The 19611-nt window shown below is 30.5% G+C and overlaps 3 protein-coding genes across 5 annotated transcripts; 2 read left to right on the top strand and 1 right to left on the bottom strand.

The window, feature by feature from the left end:
• The first annotated feature begins 427 nt into the window (after nucleotides 1–427).
• LOC143056095 (succinyl-CoA:acetate/propanoyl-CoA:succinate CoA transferase-like) lies at nucleotides 428–19335 on the top strand. 3 transcript variants are annotated; one of them, XM_076229182.1, is made up of 7 exons: nucleotides 428–952; nucleotides 11316–11468; nucleotides 11887–12126; nucleotides 13208–13396; nucleotides 14889–15104; nucleotides 16788–17054; nucleotides 18806–18899. In XM_076229182.1, the coding sequence occupies exons 1-7, from the start codon at nucleotides 781–783 to the stop codon at nucleotides 18880–18882; spliced, it is 1314 nt and encodes a 437-aa protein (XP_076085297.1). In that variant the 5' UTR covers nucleotides 428–780; the 3' UTR covers nucleotides 18883–18899. The 3 variants fall into 3 exon arrangements, with proteins under 3 accessions (XP_076085297.1, XP_076085296.1, XP_076085295.1); XM_076229181.1 differs by lacking the exon at nucleotides 18806–18899 and adding an exon at nucleotides 18606–18697; XM_076229180.1 differs by lacking the exon at nucleotides 18806–18899 and adding an exon at nucleotides 18906–19335 and having other exon boundaries at nucleotides 429–952.
• LOC143057841 (uncharacterized) lies at nucleotides 2944–4025 on the top strand. Its single transcript, XM_076231271.1, has 3 exons — nucleotides 2944–3116; nucleotides 3324–3444; nucleotides 3806–4025. Exons 1-3 carry the CDS (start codon nucleotides 3028–3030, stop codon nucleotides 3917–3919), a joined length of 324 nt encoding a protein of 107 aa, XP_076087386.1. The 5' UTR covers nucleotides 2944–3027; the 3' UTR covers nucleotides 3920–4025.
• LOC143056679 (uncharacterized) lies at nucleotides 4248–7451 on the bottom strand. Its single transcript, XM_076229833.1, has 2 exons — nucleotides 5814–7451; nucleotides 4248–5226 (listed from the first exon to the last, which is right to left on the bottom strand). The coding sequence occupies exons 1-2, from the start codon at nucleotides 7171–7173 to the stop codon at nucleotides 4403–4405; spliced, it is 2184 nt and encodes a 727-aa protein (XP_076085948.1). The 5' UTR covers nucleotides 7174–7451; the 3' UTR covers nucleotides 4248–4402.
• Nucleotides 19336–19611: the final 276 nt, after the last annotated feature.

Here is a 19611-nt window from a genome sequence, read left to right on the forward strand (position 1 = left end):
AACAAAAAAAAAAAAAAAAAAAAAACGCGAAAAAAATAAACAGGAATACCTACTTATATGTAAAGATTTTACAAGCTCAGTAGATCTTGTTGCAGTTTATCAGAGACATATATTTTAATATTTTAGTGTATATGTCTCTGATGTCTCTGAGTTTATAAAATATCATATAATTGTCTACATTAGCGATACCTGAAGTTTATCATTGTGTGCAACAATTATTTCTTTATTACATAATAGTTCTAGGTCACTTAGTCTAAATATATTATTAGGGTGGGTGTGAAAGGGGAAATAGTAAACAATCTATTGATCAACTACGTGTTCATTGACACCACTTATCTCAGAGGTTAATTTCCGATTATTGTTGTTTACTTTGTGATTTCATCCCATTTTTAAGACACAATTATTTGGTCTGTTTTTTATCTATTCGTCTTATGTTCCCCTATTAAGATATGCAAGTCAGATTGATAATTGTGACCTGTTATATCATATGATATTGGATTGACTGATAATATCTTTTTGGGTACGTTGCATTTCTGTGATTCTCTAGAGGTTCTTGTATCTATCGCAAATTTGGTACCAGTCGACGAACAGAAGCCACAGAATGCTTCCGAAACAAGAAACCAGTGTCATCATCAAAGAGCCGATAACTCAATAAAGCATAAAAAGGTCACGGGCGATGGCTTTCTCCAAGAAAAATATTAAATTCATAATTGCAGAGATTACCTTATTTGTGAGGCATTTGAACTAACGCCATATATCACCACTAGTCAAACGCAAGAAATGGCATTCTCGTTGCAAGCTGTCAGGTCTGGATTTCGGAGTTTGAACAAGATTTGTGTGAGCACCAATGTCAGAAGTTATTATCTGTATTCACCGGAACCCTTTCACCCACTGCCTGACAGATTACCTCAAAAAAATACTGCAGAAGAGGCAGTTCAAGTAATCCAGTCAGGTAAGATGATTACAACAAAATGGCAATATTCATTTCTATATATGGATACACTTTTAAAGATATCATTGTCATTTTCATTTATAATAATGTGCATTAAAGTGTCAAAATGCATTTCTATAAGTTCCTGGAATGTAAATGGTTTATTTAAGAATATAAATAAACAAAGATCAAGTAAACTGAGTGATGGAGATATACGTAAATATATGCAATCTGATATAGTATGCCTAGCAGAAACACATGCAAACTCAAAAGATGTTTTACAATATGAAGGTTATAAATGTTTTATGAACTGTCGTATAAATGAATCAAAGAAACCAAGTGGTGGTCTCGCAACTTTTATTAAAAGAAGTATTATACATGGTATTCAATTGGTTGACAAGTCAGAAAAAGATATGCTTTGGTTCAAATTAGACAAAGGGTTTTTCAAATTTTCTAAAGATTTATATTTGTGTTTTGTGTACATTTCTCCAAAGAATTCCTCTTACACATTAAAGACAAATTGTGATAGAATAATTTTTGAAAAATTAGAGAGGGATATTTCAAAATTTAGTCTGATGGGAGATATTATGGTAATGGGGGATTTAAATGCTCACATTAACAAAGGGGAACAAGATTTTATAGTAAATGACTCAGATCATGTTCTTGACAATTTTTTACCACTTAATTATGTGGCAGATAATATACAAAAATTTCGTAATACTGAAATACATCAAAACACAAATGAATATGGAAAGAATATTGTTGATTTATGCATTGATGCACAACTTAGAATTTTAAATGGTAGAACCATTGGTGATTCAATAGGGAAAACAACATATCATAATTATATTGGAGCCTCAATTGATGATTATTGCATTTGTAACTCAAATTTTTTACAAAACATTGTGAGTTTGAAGGTAGATGAGTTCAATCCTATACTATCTGATCACTGTCCTATACATGTAAAAATTTTATCTCAAGTTACTGATAGAAATTTACAAGACTGTTTAAGGTAGCACTACAGTCAGAATTTTCTGACTCCAACCAACAGTCTTTAAAGAATAATTACTCAAAAACTACTCAATGGATTTTAAAAATCTTTAACTCATTTTAAAGCTGAAATATTACTCTTTCTTAATCTATAGCTAAATTAATTTTTTGTATAATTAATCTCAAAATATGGCTAATTAATTGACAAAAAAGTGGTCATCCAACTTGGATGAAAATGACACATTCAGGTCAAATGGTAGTAAAAAATTGATTTCATCCCTTTAATCAACCATTTACAATAAACAAAACCGTGTCTCAGATTTTTGATACATGCCTCCAGTAAGAAGATATATTGATTTTACTGCTGGGTGCCAACCCTCATTTCACCTTTCATCTTACAAGACCCATAAATTCATTTAGAAACAAATTATCCAAAAACTGGGACACGGTATTGTAGAAAATACTCCCTTTAATCACATATATCAAGGTCAAGCCAAAGGGGGTACCAATGAAGTTTCTACTTTCATTTTTTGCTAACAATTCTCATGAAAAATTGTTCTGAGAAATCACCTAAAAACTGAATTTCCCCCTTTGAACCCCTACAGATGCAACATTAATACAAAAATTCGACAGGAAACACCACAGGAGTGTTCTGACACCATTATTACATCCATAGAACCACACAGTTTGTGTCTTTGATGCTTTTATACTGTAAATTTTGCATTATTAGTGCATTGTCTAACACTAACTTAGCATTTGGCGGGAGTTTGACGTCACAGATTTGATCAACATCTGTAATGTAGTAATTAAATATAGACAAAGCTCCGCCTCTAACCAGATAGTCTAAGATAAGGGAATAACAGGATTGACCAGCTGCATATAATCATTATTTACCATCATTATTCTAGCTATAAAGAATAATTTTCATGTGTATTTCAAAAAGAAATATACTATGAAATTAGCTAGAACATTATAATTATGCAATAAAAGACATGTTCATAAAAAGATCAAGACCATCCCCTTCCTGAAAATAGACTGTCTCACATGATTTTTTTAGTTTTAAGGAATTGAAAAAGTTCTCATATTAAAACTTAAAATTTATTAAAATGCCTAAAACTCCAAACAGAAGACATGCTCATCATTTAAATTTAGAAGAGCAGAGAGAACAATTTATGCAGGCAGTAAGAAATGTTGGGTAAGTTACTTTAATCATAATTTATTTATTTTTTGGTTAAAAAAAATATTAATAAGTAAAATAGTTTAAATTACATGCAAGACATGTGAGCCAAAATTGTAATGATGGTAGTAATAATAATTTTCATTTATTGTTGATTAATTTAAATTGATTTTGATATAAAATAAAAAGTAACTAAATAAAAATGTTTATAAATATGTTTCTTAGATATGATGGGGAAATGTTTGCGACACTGCTTCAAGAGGAAGTTCACTCTCAAAGGAGAAGAAATAGGGGAGACAGAAAGTTAAGATGGGTTACATACTGTCATTGGGCTTATGCTTTGAAGGTAAGATACTGTTACGTAAAAAAAAATTATCAAGTAATTTACAGAATGAGAAGTTTGTCTGATCCGTCTATCTAAAGTCTTTCTTTGGCTATTCAGCATTGTTAGAATTGTAATGCCAAGAGCAGTTAAATCATTATTGGAAAAGAAGGGAAGGGGGAGGGGGATTGGGGGTTCATGTTGTTTGTATGTCCCTTGGACTAAGTAAATTAAATATTATTGTGCTTCGTTTTGCTAATTGTTTTATTCCTTCTTTGCGTATTCCTGGCTTGTGTTGTTTATTTGTTTACTTGCATACTATTTTGTTTCTTCGATCTTATGTAACATTTCAATTAATTCATATAATATGTTTGTTATACAACAGGATTCTGAAATTGGACCAGACGATGCACAGTATGCATGGCCAAAGGAGGTGCTGAATTATCTTCGTTCTCTAGCACCAATAGACATCAAAGGAGAGATAAAAAAGGTGAGATGATAAACTGATAAGTGACAAAAATGTAGATCATGAATGGATACAATCCTCTCTACATACTATCAAAATATTATTAGTTGGAAATTAAGACATGTTTACCCTATCCACAGCTGACATTGACATTTATATCAGAGTAAATCTAATATGTTAACAAAAATATGTACAACATTTGTGATTATACCCCACCTCTTTTCAAATCTGTTATGAACATTTTGATGAATGCAATCACATTTTTAAAGTTGTTCAAAGTTAAAAATAAAATATGAACAAATGAATGAACAAATTTATTTGGTTAAAAAGTAATTATTATTTTTTTTTTGTAGGATGCATTTCCTGTGACAATGGAAATCTTCTGTAGTATAGTGGCTGAGAAGAAATATTCAGTTATAAAAATAAATTGATATTGATACAAAATAACAAAATTGTTACTTATTCATGTTTGCAAAGGGAAAGACATATTTCTTATCATATTTGAAAATCTTTACATCATTGAATTTGATTTATTTGACAAGTTTGTTTTTTGTGGCCTTTCATGGGTTTTCCACATGTTTTACATTTAGGTTGTCTCTTCCCCTTTTCACTTGGATTGTCTGAAGTGCTAGATTTATAATACTTGTCTTTAGCATAGCTGTCATCATATTGGAGTGTATCTTGGTGTTGTGCTTCCATAGCTTTCAATTGTTTTCTCCGTTTCTTTCCCTTCTCACTTGTTTTGTACAAAGAATGTCGAATTCTGGTAGAATCAATGTTAGTCCACAACCGCTTATTATTGTCACCTACACTGATATTTGCCTTTTCAAAAAGTTTAGTGTTAAAATTTGCCATACCACTGTTGAAATGTCCCACGGCTAGTGCTGTACCAAGCTGAATTTCTCCTGCACTATGATATTCTCCTTTTGGCAAATAGCTCCATATAACATGATGAAGTGATTCGTTTTGATTTTGAGTCAAACATTTCTCAGCGCCGGTAAGCAGTTTTTCATCAGACAGTTTTTCGAAAACTGGTTTTAGTATTTGGACTACAACTTCAGATAATGGATTTTTTAGGGGTCGGTAGGTTGATGATCCACAGTCTTTGTCAACTTGCCATTTACACCAAGAAGTATTCCCTTCAGGACAAAAGTGATGCATAGGCTTTTCTGCTGTGCTGGCATAATGAAATAATATGGCCATTACATTTTGTCTCATTGCATTGACATTACCCTTGTTGTTTCTGATTGCCATCCCGTAAAAGGTTTGGAAACTGTTCATTAATTTGTTTGTAAGTCGACCTTTGCCTGTAAGTTGCTTTCCATCTTCAAGTTTTCTTCCTGAAACATTAAAATTTGAATAAATTGTCATTACTAAATAAATGATTTTAGGGAAATGTATGAGTCTGTGACTTCTTGATCTAAACATGTTGCATATTAACAATTGAAATGTACAGTACATATTTAAATTTAATCCATAATGCAATGAATTGACTAAAAATTGAATGAATATAATATTCAAAACTTTAGTTAATTATATTTATTCAGAACAAGAGCAATTTATAAGTCTATCAAAATATGCAAAAAACAAAAATAAAATGTGCACAATGATGGCTACAAAAGTATATTAGTGTATACTTTTCCTTTGCACAATATAGCAATCATTTAAACCAAAAAATGAATGAAATAGGTTGACAATATGATACTTGCATTTATGATTCGTTATCAGTTATCAATTATCTGGTCAGTTAGGTTTTGTTTGTTCATGATGATAAGGGCTTAATTAGCATAGATGTTCATACAGTTCCCTACTGTGATATACAAGATAGTTTATCTCTTTATAATTTGTCAAACTGAAATCATATACTTGCAACTTTAGATTTTGATGATTAAAAAGGGGGAGGGTAATACAATGTACTGTACCGTACCTTTATACTGATCAACAAGGCGCCTGAGGTGTTTGCCCATTCGCCCTTGTATATGTCCAACACAGTCCTCTTTTGCAATGATTATGTTAGGGCCATACGGTCTAGAATCTACTACATTTCCATAGGCTGAACTGTCACCATCACCGACATATGTTGTATATTGAAGACTGTGCTTTTCTTCTGAGCGACGGAAAAGTATTACAGCACCTTGTGCCTCCATTGTCTTAGCTGACCCATCATGATTCAATGTGCAATCTTTCTCATGTTCAACAAACCATTGCAAAAAATCCCTAGTATGAGTTTTTCCTTCTCTTTCCCATTTCTTACAAGCCTTGCATTCATTTGATAATGTCACATAATCTAACACCTTTCCTGTGTCAACAGATATAACACTTACAAAGCCGAATCTAGAACTATATCCTACATGTGCCCATGATCCATCGACAGAAACGGAACATTTGCATGCTCCCTCTCCATCCCAACCAGAATTTCTTTTCAATTGCTGAATTTCCTCCGCTGCTTCAGACAGATTTTCCTCTATTATTTCAGTAGCAATTTCTTTCCATGTCTCCGTATGCTTTTTGTAGGGTCCATAATTTACTGGACTTGGTAGATCAAGTATGGAACAAAATTTTAGAAGTGCATTTCTAGATTTTCCCATTATGCGCATTGCTAAAACTGAAAGACGGTTCACATTGTGTATTTTACTAAATTCAAAGTTTCCCTTTTCATCAGTATCAAACACTGTATTTGAATGACACTCATTACATCTAAATGCTAATTTCAAGCAAAGTCCACTTTTGTTGATTTCACTCGCATCAATAACATTTAATTCACCAGTTTTACAAGTACTACAAATAGCAGCCTGGTTAATTTTTTTCTGCAAAACCTCCAACTGTATTAATGCACGACCAGTTACACTTACATCCTCTTGCTCGTCACTAGACATGTCAGAGTCAGAAATGTTTTCATTGTTGGAATTCACTTCCCATGTTATGTTCATTTCTTTGTCACTCTCATCATCATTATAATCATCATCATTATCACATGTATCAGCAGCAGCAGCAACAGAAGCAGCAGCAGCAATGTCTTCGACTTCAAATGACTGCTCAAAAGGTGATGTAAGTTTCAGAAAAGAAACACTACTATTTAGATTATTTTCTCTGGAATAAAGACTGCTGTCACTGTTGGTGGTGTCAGATTCAGAAGCATAATTTTCTTGGTTGTAGTAAGAACCTTTGTCAGAGGATTTTAAAGACACTTTTACACTCATATCCATAGTTTTTTTCTTTTTGGAAGATTTTTTCCTTTTATTTTTTTTCCTTTTCATATTTTTTTCCTTTTCTCCATTTACTTCCATATTATATAAATTACTTTTGTTGCAATAAATTAGATAAGATCAGACTATTTATCTTGTGGTCAGGGATTAACAGCTGGACACTGGTATCAACAGATGATTGACATACAAGCTCCTCCCAAATGATCATATATTTAGATTAATTACCATGTGCTTTTATTTACATAAGTTAATTATCAATTTACTCCCTGTTGTGATATGATAATGACTTTGTGATTTTTACAAACTGTGCAGAATGATATTTACTTCAAAATTATGTGATAAAAAAAAATTCTTCAAAAAATCATTGTTAGACTGTAGTGCTACCTTAAAGAAAAGTATGAGAAACATTAGATGGAATGATAGGAAGGAAATTACTTTTAAGTCAACCTTATTAAATTTTGATTTTGAAAAATTATGTAAAGACCTAGAAAATATTAATAATTCACTTGATAAGCAAGGTTCTGGTATAAAATTAAATGAAAAAGTTTCTGAATTTTCTTCTTTTTTGATAAGTGCTACAACAAAAAGTAAAAATGATATAAAAAGTCAAATAAATCAGATTTTCAGAAAAGGAGAAAAAAGAAAAAATTGTGGTATGATGATGAATGTGAAGTTAAGTACAGACATGTGAAACAATTGGCAAGGAATTTAAGTAATAATCCTTGGGACAAAAATTTGAGACAAAAAGTTGCTTTAAATAAAAAGGAATTTAACAAATTAACCAGAAAAAAACATAGACTTTTTAAAAATAAATTATTAAAAAATAATTTAGAATCTTAAGACAAGAATCCATCACAATTTTGGAAGTCAGTAAATCAATTAAAAGAAAAAGCAAGTAATGACCCCAGTTGTAATATATATCCCCAAAGGAATGGTTGAATTATTTTAATAAATTAATGAATATAGATCATATAAATAGTTATGAAAATGAAGATACTCACACATCTTCTTACAAAAATCAAAACATTGAAATTTTAAATTCTGAGGTTACAACTGAGGAGGTACAGAAGGCAGCAAAGAAGCTGAAGTTTGGAACTTTAGGCAAGTGGGCCTGATGGTATATTGAATGAAATGTTAAAAATTACATGTAATATTAATCCTAAGGTGTTTGTCTGTTTTTTCAATGCTATATTAAAATGTGAAACCTACCCTGATTTATGGAGAGAAAATTTTATAAAACCAATCTTTAAAAGTGGTTGTTTCAATGACCCCTCTAATTATAGAGGAGTTGCATTATCTAGTTGTTTTGGAAAATTTTTTACTAAAATATTGTCAAACAGGTTGGATGATTTTCTTGAGGAAAATAATATTGTTTGTAGTGAACAAATTGGATTTAAAAAACACTGTAGAACTAGTGATCATATTTTAACCTTAAAATGTCTTATTGATAAGGCCTTCAAGCTATCTAAATCATTGTATGTCTGTTTTATTGATTTTAAGAAGGCTTTTGATACAGTTAATAGAGAAGCATTATTGTATAAATTGTCCTGTTATAATTTATCAGGCTGTTTTTTCAATATTTTGAAAAATATGTATGTTGAAGTTAAATATAAGAATCTAATAATTAAAGTTTACAGAAGGCGAAACAACGTCATTTTCATCAAAAGTGGGAGTAAAACAAGGCTGTATTTTAAGTCCAACTCTTTTTTCCTTATATGTAAATGACATGGTTAATATATTTGACAACACATGTGACCCTACTGTAATAAATAATGTAAATTTATCTTGTCTTATGTATGCAGATGATATTGTTTTGATATCAGAATCTGCAAATGGTTTGCAAAATTGTTTAAGTAAGTTATCAAATTATTGTGATACATGGAATTTATCAGTAAATATAGACAAATCAAAGGTTATTATTTTCAATAAATCTGGGAGAGTAATTAAAAAACACAATTTTAAGTACAAAGATTATGTATTAGAAATTACACCAGAATACAAATATCTTGGAGTATTATTTAAACCTTCAGGTAGCTTTACCAAGGCAAATGAATACTTATGTAAAAAAGCAAGGAAAGCATCATTTTGCATTTATAAAACTTTGCATTCAGACAAATTAAATATATTACGTACCAAATCTTAAATTATTTGATTCATGTGTTAAACCTATACTTCTTTATTGTAGTGAAGTTTTATGTTTAGATACTTTGTTGAAAAATAATGTTTCCATGGAGTCTAGATATTTTTTATATCAACCTTTTAAAGTACAAATTAAATTTGCTAAATATGTCTTAGGAGTTAACAAAACTGCTTCAAATTTAGCAGTTTTGGGAGAATTGGGTATGATCCCATGCTCTGTTGATGCTACTAAACTTTGTGTAGGTTACTGGCATCATATAGTCAATTCAAATCTGGATAGCTTAATAAATAAAATTTATTCATCAAACCTTAATAATAAGTCAGACTGGTATAGAATTAAAATGAAATTGTTATTTGAAAAAGTTGGATTTGACCATGTCTGGGAAAATCAAAATTCATTTAGTAAAAATCGTTTGACTGTTTCTATATATAAAAAATTGAAAAATGATTTCATAAAATTTTGGGACCATTCTATTTCAAAAAATATTATTGATAAAAGAGGAAATAAATTAAGAACTTACAAAGATTTGAAAAAGAAATTTGAGATGGAAGACTTTTTAAAATTAGATATAGACAGAGCTGATATTTCAAACTTTGTGAGAATTAGAATAAGTAATAGTATCCTTATGATTGAAAAGGGCAGACACAGAAAGATTGATTTAGAAAACAGAATATGCCCTCTATGTAAATTTGAAGTTGAGGATGAATTACACTTCACCATAAAATGTACCAAACTCAATGAGTTGAGAATTAAATTTTTTCAGAATATTTCAGATATTTTACCATCTTTCAATAATCTGTCAGACATAGAAAAATTTCACCTCATTTTTCGAAGTAACGATTATGATGTCAGTAAATGTTGCATAAAAGGTATTAGTGAGATGTACAAGTTCAGACGTTCACTAACTTAAGCTATTTTACGTTATTTAGTATATAAATTGTATAACTATGATGTAAAACTGTACCTCCTCAGTCAAATAGATAGATAAGAAAGAAAATATATATTACCATTTTATGTACATATAATTGATTGTAATGATTACTGTTTGTTTGTTCTTTGTGTATGTGTTGATGACAATCCAGATTTTGGATTTTTATATCAATAAAATCTTATATCTTATATCTTGTCATCATGAGGTCATTGAACACTTAAAGTCTTGAGATTAATTTATCATTAACTAATATTAGATTTAATTATTAAAAATAGAAAAATAAAGATATAAATTTATGTATGTATGCTTAATTGTAATATCTCAAAAAGTGGTTAAAACGTTACAAGGATTCGTTTAGTGACATGAGTGAGAATCCTTGGTTAAAAGAATTATTAGTGTTAAATTAGTATCATTTTCTAGTCTATGTTGTGTTAGTAATTGAATAAAATTTGGAACATGATATTCCTAACATAATTTGTTTACTATTGTCATGATTGTTACACCTCTTGCAATGACAACTGTCATGACATGCAGGGGCGGATTGACCGATTCAGCCATTTAAAAAAAGGGGTGGGGTCCGAACCCAGGGGAAAGGGAGGTTCTTATCATATGTCCCCATTCAAATGCATTGATTAGCCACCCCACCCCTGAATCCGCCACTAACATGAATAACAAACAATAAAATTCTGTTTGAGTTTTCATTAAAAGCACCTCCACTTAAATACCAATCTAAATTGAATCTAGGACCAATATATAATTCAAGAAATTAACACATGTAAATACTGTTTATTACACTACTTCCCTAGATATGATATACAACTCAGTACACACCACACTACTTATTCTTGATCTCAATGATCATTTGTCAATAGTATAATATTAAATGAATATTTTGAACAAAAATATTCTTTCATTAAATACTCAAGTACTCTATGCTTAATATTTTAAGATGGAAGACATTATGTCAATGTCTTTATACCTGTATACAGAGGGTAAGCTTTCTTTTTTTGTTTTACAATGTATCTTGAAAGCTATAATATAAAGTAAAAGATTTACAAATTCATGTTTGAATATAATGATTAGCACTAAATAGTAAAAAGTTAGAAATCCATTGAAAATATATCATGTATATCATTCTCTTATTTAATTCAGGATTTAGAGTGTTTGTCCATGGAGCAGCAGCGACCCCTGTGCCATTGATTGAGGCTCTATGTCAGCATGGGTTGAAGGCAGGTTTGAGGAATGTAGAACTATTACATATTCATACAGAGGGACCAGGCACATACAATAAACCAGAATATGAAGGTTTGTGAACAGAGTTATTCCCCTTAGGGTATCTAAATAGAGAGACTTGATGAAAAAAAATAATTGATATTTTACAGTACTTTACTACTTGTACAATGTTGTATATATAATCTTGTTGCTGTTATTTTTTTTTTATCAGAAGCTAGATTTAAATTAATAAATTGATGAAAGTTATGATATTTAAAAGTCACTTCGTGGGATGAATTTAATATATATCCAGAAATCTTAATTTGGGAGTTATTTTTGGTTGTGACAAGTTTTTAAAAGCAATGAAAAAATTCTTATATTAGATTTGTTTGGTGTGTGGCTTATTGGATTTTGATCACTAAAGGGTCTCACTTTTGTTGATGGATTGTTGTCTCATTAATGTATACCCAATATCTTCTTTTATTTATTTAAATTTACATTATTTTTACAGGAATTTTTAGATCCAACTCTTTATTCCTTGCTGCTAATGCTCGTAAAGCTGTTATGGATGGGCGAGCAGATGTTATACCAGTCTTCCTTTGTGAGATACCTTTACTGTTCAGGGAGAACAAGATACCTCTGGACGTAGCTCTAATATCTATCACACATCCTGATAAACATGGCTTCTGTTCTCTTGGACCCAGTGTAGACTGTACTCGTGCTGCCATTCAGAACGCCAAATATATCATAGGTATGGGTTATATTAATTTAAGTTCAAAATTCCATTCAATGTTACCCTAATATCAGTCACACCACCTGTTTAACTAAGATTCTAACCTGATATGGAGTGTACTCTCTGTCATGTCTGTAAGAAAAATGTAGTAATTTTTGAATTGCTAAAAAAAAAAAAAATGGTCCCAATTTAAGTTTTTGAAATTTTTCTTCAAGAATGGTGTTTTTATATGCATGCTGCAAACTTTCTTTAAATGAATATTTAAAATTTATGCTAGGTGAAATGTACTTTGATTTTAAATTTGTTCTCCTGAATGTTGAAAGGGAGATAATATCAATGAGTTTAGATTATCTCCCATGAAAACTTGTTTAACAACACATTGTAATTTCACATATATCTTTTACTGAATATAACATGTTCAAATTCAAATTAAAGATTGATTCTCATAAATATAGAATACTTTTTAAAAGAAAAATAGTATGATCATGATGATAGCCTATAAGTTTGAACATTTTTATAGCAATTAAAAAATTACTACCTCTCAACTTTTGATTGACTGTATATGTATAATGTATACAATCTTTTTAAGCAAGATTTTCATAATAATTTATATATGCATTATTATTTCAACTTGCTTTTTGATAACTTTACTGTGGTTCAAGTAACAGTAATAGTCTTTTTGCCTTTCAACATTGTTATGGTTAAACTCGATTATAAAGGTGGAAATGTTTGTATACTGAATAAAAGTAACACATTGTTTTCTATTTACTTTTCGCTCTTACTCTCCACTGCAGCCAACAAGTATTCATAAAATATGCATGTACTTCCCAACAAGGGAAATGCATTTGTAGTCAATTGTAATTTTAAAATTGTATCAGGCTTTCTGAAGTGAGTTTCCAGATTGTCCTATAGGAAGGTATACATCCACTAATTTCACAATGATTTGTTTCAGCCAAGAGACACCTACCTAGAAATATTGGTTAAGGTATAATCCACTAATTACATGTTTAAATTTTCAGGTTGAGCGAAAAGAAATTCAGATGAGAGTTCCTATAGCAGATGGTACAATCCACTGACTAAACAATGATATTTTTTTCAGGTATGGCCAATAGACACTTGCCTAGAACAATTGGAGACGGTATTATCCACCAGTCACATGTGGATACAATAGTTGAATGTGACTACCCATTACATGAACTAAAGAAAGGGGAACTATCTCCTGAGGAGCAAAAGATAGGGAAATTAATAGCAGAACATCTGGTTGAAGATGGTGCAACATTACAGATGGGTTTGTCTTTATACACAAATATTTTACTGTGAATTCTTTATTATTCGTAATATACCAATTAAAGTCAAATGAAACCTCAAATTAAAAAAAATGATGCATATATTTTTTTATTACTAAATGGATAGTGTTCATTTTAAAACTTATGTGCATATTCTTTTTTCTGAAGATTTTTTTTTTAAATTGTCCACATTTAGAAGAAGTTTATTTTAAGTAATTGCTTGCTTCCAGGTAGTAATTTGCCGACATATTTTAAGTATGCAAGTGACTTTAGCGTGACCCTCTCGTAAAAATCTGGTGATCACTATACACATGAATCTGTGTTTAAAATAAACTATTATCAGATTGAACATGTTATACACGTGCTCAATAACCATGCTTCTTTCATGTCTTTGTTGGTTGTTTACTATAAGGTGTCAATCGGTAAACTACGACTTTAAATCACAGCAATTAATTAGCTGCCATATATTTATCATAACAGACAGTGAGAAGAAACAAAATTGACGATTATACGATATGTTTGCGTAATAAATGATAAAATCGTGCACATAAGTTTATGATATATTCATGCATTGGTTCAATAATTGATAAACATTAATTTTCACCAATCACTCCTTTCATATGAGTTTAATTCTTTTGATTTCATAGATACAGGGAAACCACAAATTTCAATGTTCAACCAGGTATGAGTTGTCTACAGTCTTGAATTATAATATTTATTGGCAAAATCCAATCAAATATCCATGACAAGATCATTTTGCCTTTTTCACAAAAGAAAATTGGAAGCCACAAAAATAAATGAATCCACATATACTGTACAGTGTGTTAAATTTCTATTTAAGTGTTGGGTGTGTTGTTTACCAAAAAAAGGTTTATGCAAATAAAATGTGCTAAGATCTGTATAACTTTAAAATTTATTAACAAATTTTAGCTTAAACACAATGTTAAATTTGATTGGAACATCTGTAAATCATGTTTATTGCTAAACATGAATAGCAAATGACTTACATGGTAATATTACGTACAAAAAATCAGATTTCAATTTCCACACTGGATATAGGATTTAATTTTCAAAACAATATAAAATCACACGCAATATCTTCATTTTTGTTAAGGGGCCTGGCTGAAGCCTGCCTCCCATTGCAGGATTGTCTTGCTATGTTGAAGACCCATCAACATTGGTCATTTTGGTTCTTTAATAGTTTGTTTTACAGTATGGTTGTCTTCATTGTTGAAGGCTGTATGGTGACATATAGTGGCAAAATTGTTCTTCATTTTGTCTCTGGTGGAGAGTTGTCTCATTGGCAATCTTACCATATCTGCTTAGTTTAAAACATACAACAATTGATATATACCTTTATATATCAATGTATATGTATATTGTGTTAATTATGTGCTCTTCTATGCTGCATGTATTGGATAATATAATTTAACACTAAAGTAAAAACAAAACAACTTTGCCTGAATCATTGTATAATAAATGATTGTGTTATAGGTATTGGATCTATACCAGATGCAGTATTAGCCCAACTAAATGATCATAAAGATTTAGGAGTTCATTCTGAAATGTTTAGTGACGGAGTTGTAGAACTTGTTGAGAATGGCTGTATAACTAATGCTAAGAAAAACATAGAGACGGGAAGTATTATTAGTAGTTTTGCTGTAGGAACAAAAAAATTATATGACTTTATGGATGATAACCCATTTGTTGGTAAGTTCTAGGTATTTATAACAAATAAACATTACTGGGCATCTATAATTAGGTGAAGATTGCATGAAGTGCAATCAAAACCCTATGTTCATGATGTTACTGACTTGATATCTAAATCTTCCAAAAGATTAGAAAATTCACTTAAATATACCTTTTTTTTCATTTTTTTGTCATGCTTTAAGATATTGCCTTGATATTTGTTATATATAGTTTACACCATGACAAATTATATATCAAATTAACATTTTTCCAAATATAATGAAATTTTAACTGGTAGGGGATTATGTATTGCCATGCAAACTCTTGGATTGCTTGTTTTTCAAGGACATCTTTTTAAACAGTTGACTTTCTGGTTTGTCTACCTATGATGTGTGTCATGCAGCATTGCCAATAGTGTAAACAAAAGCATTTCACCATCTTACAGTGTTTATATATCTTAACTTGTACGATTTGCTTGTGTATTTAACAATGTTTTAGATTTTAACAAGAAAAATTTTACTGAAAAATTATTACACCAGGGTTTACGATATCACAAACTAGTCAAAACATTTACTAAATTTTATCATCGGTATAAGGACATCATTCGTCAATATAGCTCAACATGCAGACTTCTTATACGTTCAGGTATTTCACATCCAATTTTTTATGGAAATATTCATTATAAAGCACAAAAATGTCAGTATTCACCTCAGAAACTAACAAAAACTTTAAATAGACTTATTAAGAAGGGATATAGTTACGATACTGTTGTCAGGTCATTAAAGATTGCATGTTTTGGCATTAATATTGATTCACTTATAGGATCTTTGCATCAGAACTAAACACATTTATTCAAAAACCAGTTGTTGGCATGACACGGGTTATGTTCTTCTCATATATGTTATGATGGTTTGATACTAAACCCCTTAACGGGAAGGATTGTTCCTGATATTCATATGATATCATAATCTTTCAATCAGTTTAATTGAAGTCTGAGGCTGGCATGTCAGTTAACTGCTAGTAGTCTTATTATTTATGTATTATTGTCATTTTGTTTATTTTCTTTGGTTACATCTTCTGACATCAGACTCAGACTACTGAATTTTAATATGCGTATTGTTATGCGTTTACTTTTCTACATTGGCTAGAGGTATAGGGGGAGGGTTGAGATCTCATAAACATGTTTAACCCCGCCACATTTTTGCGCCTGTCCAAAGTCAGGAGCCTCTGGCCTTTGTTAGTCTTGTATTATTTTAATTTTAGTTTCTTGTGTACAATTTGGAAATTAGTATGGCATTCATTATCACTGAACTAGTATATATTTGTTTAGGGGCCAGCTGAAGGACGCCCCCGGGTTATGGGAATTTCTCGCTACATTGAAGACCTGTTGGTGACCCTCTGCTGTTGTTTTTTCTATGGTCCGGTTGTTGTCTCTTTGACACATTCCCCATTTCCATTCTCAATTTAATTACTTAGGACAAAATAGGGTTACACTTATAAAACCTTCTTTTTTAAAACAATTAGGTCAATTTGACCTAAAATTTGCATGAAAAATCACAAGGGTGTGTGGCTTGTTGTTGAGATAATTTAATGAAAAAGCTATGAATTATAATGGAAGTATTTTGCACTTCTGAGCTTTGTTTACAATATTTTTATATCAATTAGATATTTGATGTTGTTTAATTATATTGTTTTTTATTTCAGAAATGTGTGATGTAGGCTTTACCAACAGTGTAGCTGTTATATGTCAGAATCCTAAAGTAACAGCTATTAACTCTTGTATAGAAGTAGATCTTACAGGACAAGTCTGTGCCGATTCAATAGGAGAAAAGATGTATTCAGGATTCGGTGGTCAGATTGACTTCATTAGAGGTGCTGCCCTAGGCCTTGATGGTAGGGGGAAACCTATTATAGCTATGCCATCAACCACCAAGAAAGGAGAGAGCAAAATCGTTAATATGCTTAAAAGTGGTAAGAAATTATTATACATGCAGTTGTGCCAAATTATTGTGCTAAATGCGTGATACTTTGCAGCCCTGTACATGTATTATATGTATATTTATTAATAGATACAAGTATGGTTTTCCTAAAGAAGACAGCTACCTATTAGGTAAAATCTAACTACTCTTTACATTAAGAGAATCTCAGTATTGTATAGTCACATTAAGATTTCAATGAGACTTATTTTTATATTTTTCTAAAAGTATAAAAGAAAACATTACAAATCCATTGATCATATTATATAACGTGTCTGAGACATGAATAACATATACCTAATATAGTTTTGCATAGAATAAAATACATTTAAGCTGACTTCTAAATTTTTTTTCTGTCAGGAGGCAGGAAACAAGTATAATTATTGGCCCAATGACTTCTTTACAATAACATTGAAGATATATTTTTGCATAACGCTGAAGATAGAATATGCATTACATTGAAGATATATTTATGCATTGATATAACATATTTTGGATTTATTATTATTTCATGTATTTATTGGTCCGATTGGATACCATTTTTCGTGAATATAGGTGAACCACAAAGTCATATTTTTAACGAATTATAAATTTTCTATAGTTTAGTATGCAGAGATTGTTTAAACCACAAAAATGTCAAAATCAAATATTCATGAAAATGTAAGTTTTTCTTATCCATGAAAATTGATACCCACGAAAATAAAAGAATCCACAGTATGTACCTTAAGGATGTACACCTCTGAGGAGCCAAAAATTTCTAGAATTAAACTTTTTTTCTTAACCTGATTTTTGGGTTTATAAGACTGTAACAAAATAATTTGTGAAGAAAAAATCATATGGTGGTGCACTTCTTTTTTTGCTACGGCCCTTTAAAAATGCCCAATTATGATGATTTTCCCATTTTTCATGGATTATTACCTATTTTTGGGCTATTATCATGAAAAAAATCACAGTTCCACAATTAAACTTTTTTTCATACTTTCTATAAAGATGTAGTGTACCAATCTGGAAAAATTTTTCTTACAAAAACTATAGGTAGGTGTTAATATAAGAAAAAATTATCATATTTTGACGCTTTTTTGTGTAAAATTTACCATGCTGTCAATTTTGTATTTTTGTGATTTTTCTCAGTTTTAAGAACATGAAGAACAAAATGCATATCATTTCAACTTTTTTGTTATAAATGATTGAAGAAAGACATATCTAAGAAATTTGAAAAGACCAAAATGATATGGGATGTACATGATTCTTGTAAAATCATTTTTTGTATCCCTCACCCATTTTCTAAAAATTTTGGCTAAAAATACTAACTTGATTGATCGTAAAATTTGAAAACTGGATTACGCAAAAAACCATTCATTGTAAATACACATTTTTTCACAGATTTTTGTTGATTATGATATTTTTAAAATTCATTGATATTTTCCATTTCTATCACATGTTTTGGAAATAATTCAAGAACGAGATTTCAACGAGACTGAACGAGAGTGAAAAGTCAGAAGAATACATCCTTAATTCCATAAAATAAGGTTTATATTTGTTGCAGGTAGTGGTGTAGTGACCACCAGGGCACATGTTCACTTTATTGTAACAGAGTACGGTATAGCTTATCTAATTCCATAAAATGAGGTTTATTTCTGTTGCAGGTAGTGGTGTAGTGACCACCAGGGCACATGTTCACTTTATTGTAACAGAGTACGGTATAGCTTATCTAATTCCATAAAATGAGGTTTATTTTTGTTGCAGGTAGTGGTGTAGTGACCACCAGGGCACATGTTCACTATATTGTAACAGAGTACGATATAGCTTATCTAATTCCATAAAATGAGGTTTATTTCTGTTGCAGGTAGTGGTGTAGTGACCACCAGGGCACATGTTCACTATATTGTAACAGAGTACGGTATAGCTTATCTTTTTGGAAAAAACATTAGACAGCGAGCGTATGAACTTATCCGACTAGCTCATCCTGATCACAGAGAAAGATTAGAAAAGGAAGCTTTTGAAAGAATGAAGTGTATGCCATCACCATAGAAACAATTTGTTATTTTATGCAAAATTGTATAAAACATGGATTGTGCTGATTGAATGCCTGTTTCTTCCTTATGTAGTGTCTTCTAACTGACAGAAAACCAATACATAATATAATGCATCTGTTCAAAAAAACAAGAAGAAACTGTCCTTGTTGTAGCTGTCTCAATGATGTATACCCAACAGTAATGTTGTACAAACTTCTTGACCAATTCTTTCTTTACTTAATATACTAAATGTAAGGATGTTCGCTTGTCATGTTTTGGAATTTTTGTCAGATTTTCAGAATCCTTTGGTTTTATTCATTTGAATGTCTTAAACTTTTTTGCCCATTTTTCTTTTTATAAATCTTTTGCGTGTATAAGCCATTTGTAAAAGTCTTATAAAATCTTATTTATTTTTTAATAGTTTGTGAGAAATTTAACTTGTCAATGATAAAGCTATGAAAAATTAAGAGAGAACATTTTCCCGCTAAAATTTCATTGGCTAATATCTTGAAAACAAGCACATTGACCTCTATATTT

The sequence above is a fragment of the Mytilus galloprovincialis genome, chromosome 13 (genome assembly GCF_965363235.1).
Source record: "Mytilus galloprovincialis chromosome 13, xbMytGall1.hap1.1, whole genome shotgun sequence".
NCBI lineage: Eukaryota > Metazoa > Mollusca > Bivalvia > Mytilida > Mytilidae > Mytilus > Mytilus galloprovincialis.

Bases quoted from the DNA above. Each gene is read 5' to 3' on its own strand.
- LOC143057841 (XM_076231271.1), top strand. From the start codon at position 3,028: ATGCCTAAAACTCCAAACAGAAGACATGCTCATCATTTAAATTTAGAA. The intron at 3,117-3,323 runs GTAAGTTACTTT...TATGTTTCTTAG, and splicing joins CAGGCAGTAAGAAATGTTGG to ATATGATGGGGAAATGTTTG. The intron at 3,445-3,805 runs GTAAGATACTGT...GTTATACAACAG, and splicing joins ATTGGGCTTATGCTTTGAAG to GATTCTGAAATTGGACCAGA.
- LOC143056095 (XM_076229180.1), top strand. From the start codon at position 781: ATGGCATTCTCGTTGCAAGCTGTCAGGTCTGGATTTCGGAGTTTGAAC. The intron at 15,105-16,787 runs GTAAGTTCTAGG...TTTTTATTTCAG, and splicing joins GGATGATAACCCATTTGTTG to AAATGTGTGATGTAGGCTTT. The intron at 17,055-18,905 runs GTAAGAAATTAT...TTTCTGTTGCAG, and splicing joins CGTTAATATGCTTAAAAGTG to GTAGTGGTGTAGTGACCACC.
- LOC143056679 (XM_076229833.1), bottom strand. From the start codon at position 7,173: ATGGAAGTAAATGGAGAAAAGGAAAAAAATATGAAAAGGAAAAAAAAT. The intron at 5,227-5,813 runs GTACGGTACAGT...TTAATGTTTCAG, and splicing joins CCTTGTTGATCAGTATAAAG to GAAGAAAACTTGAAGATGGA.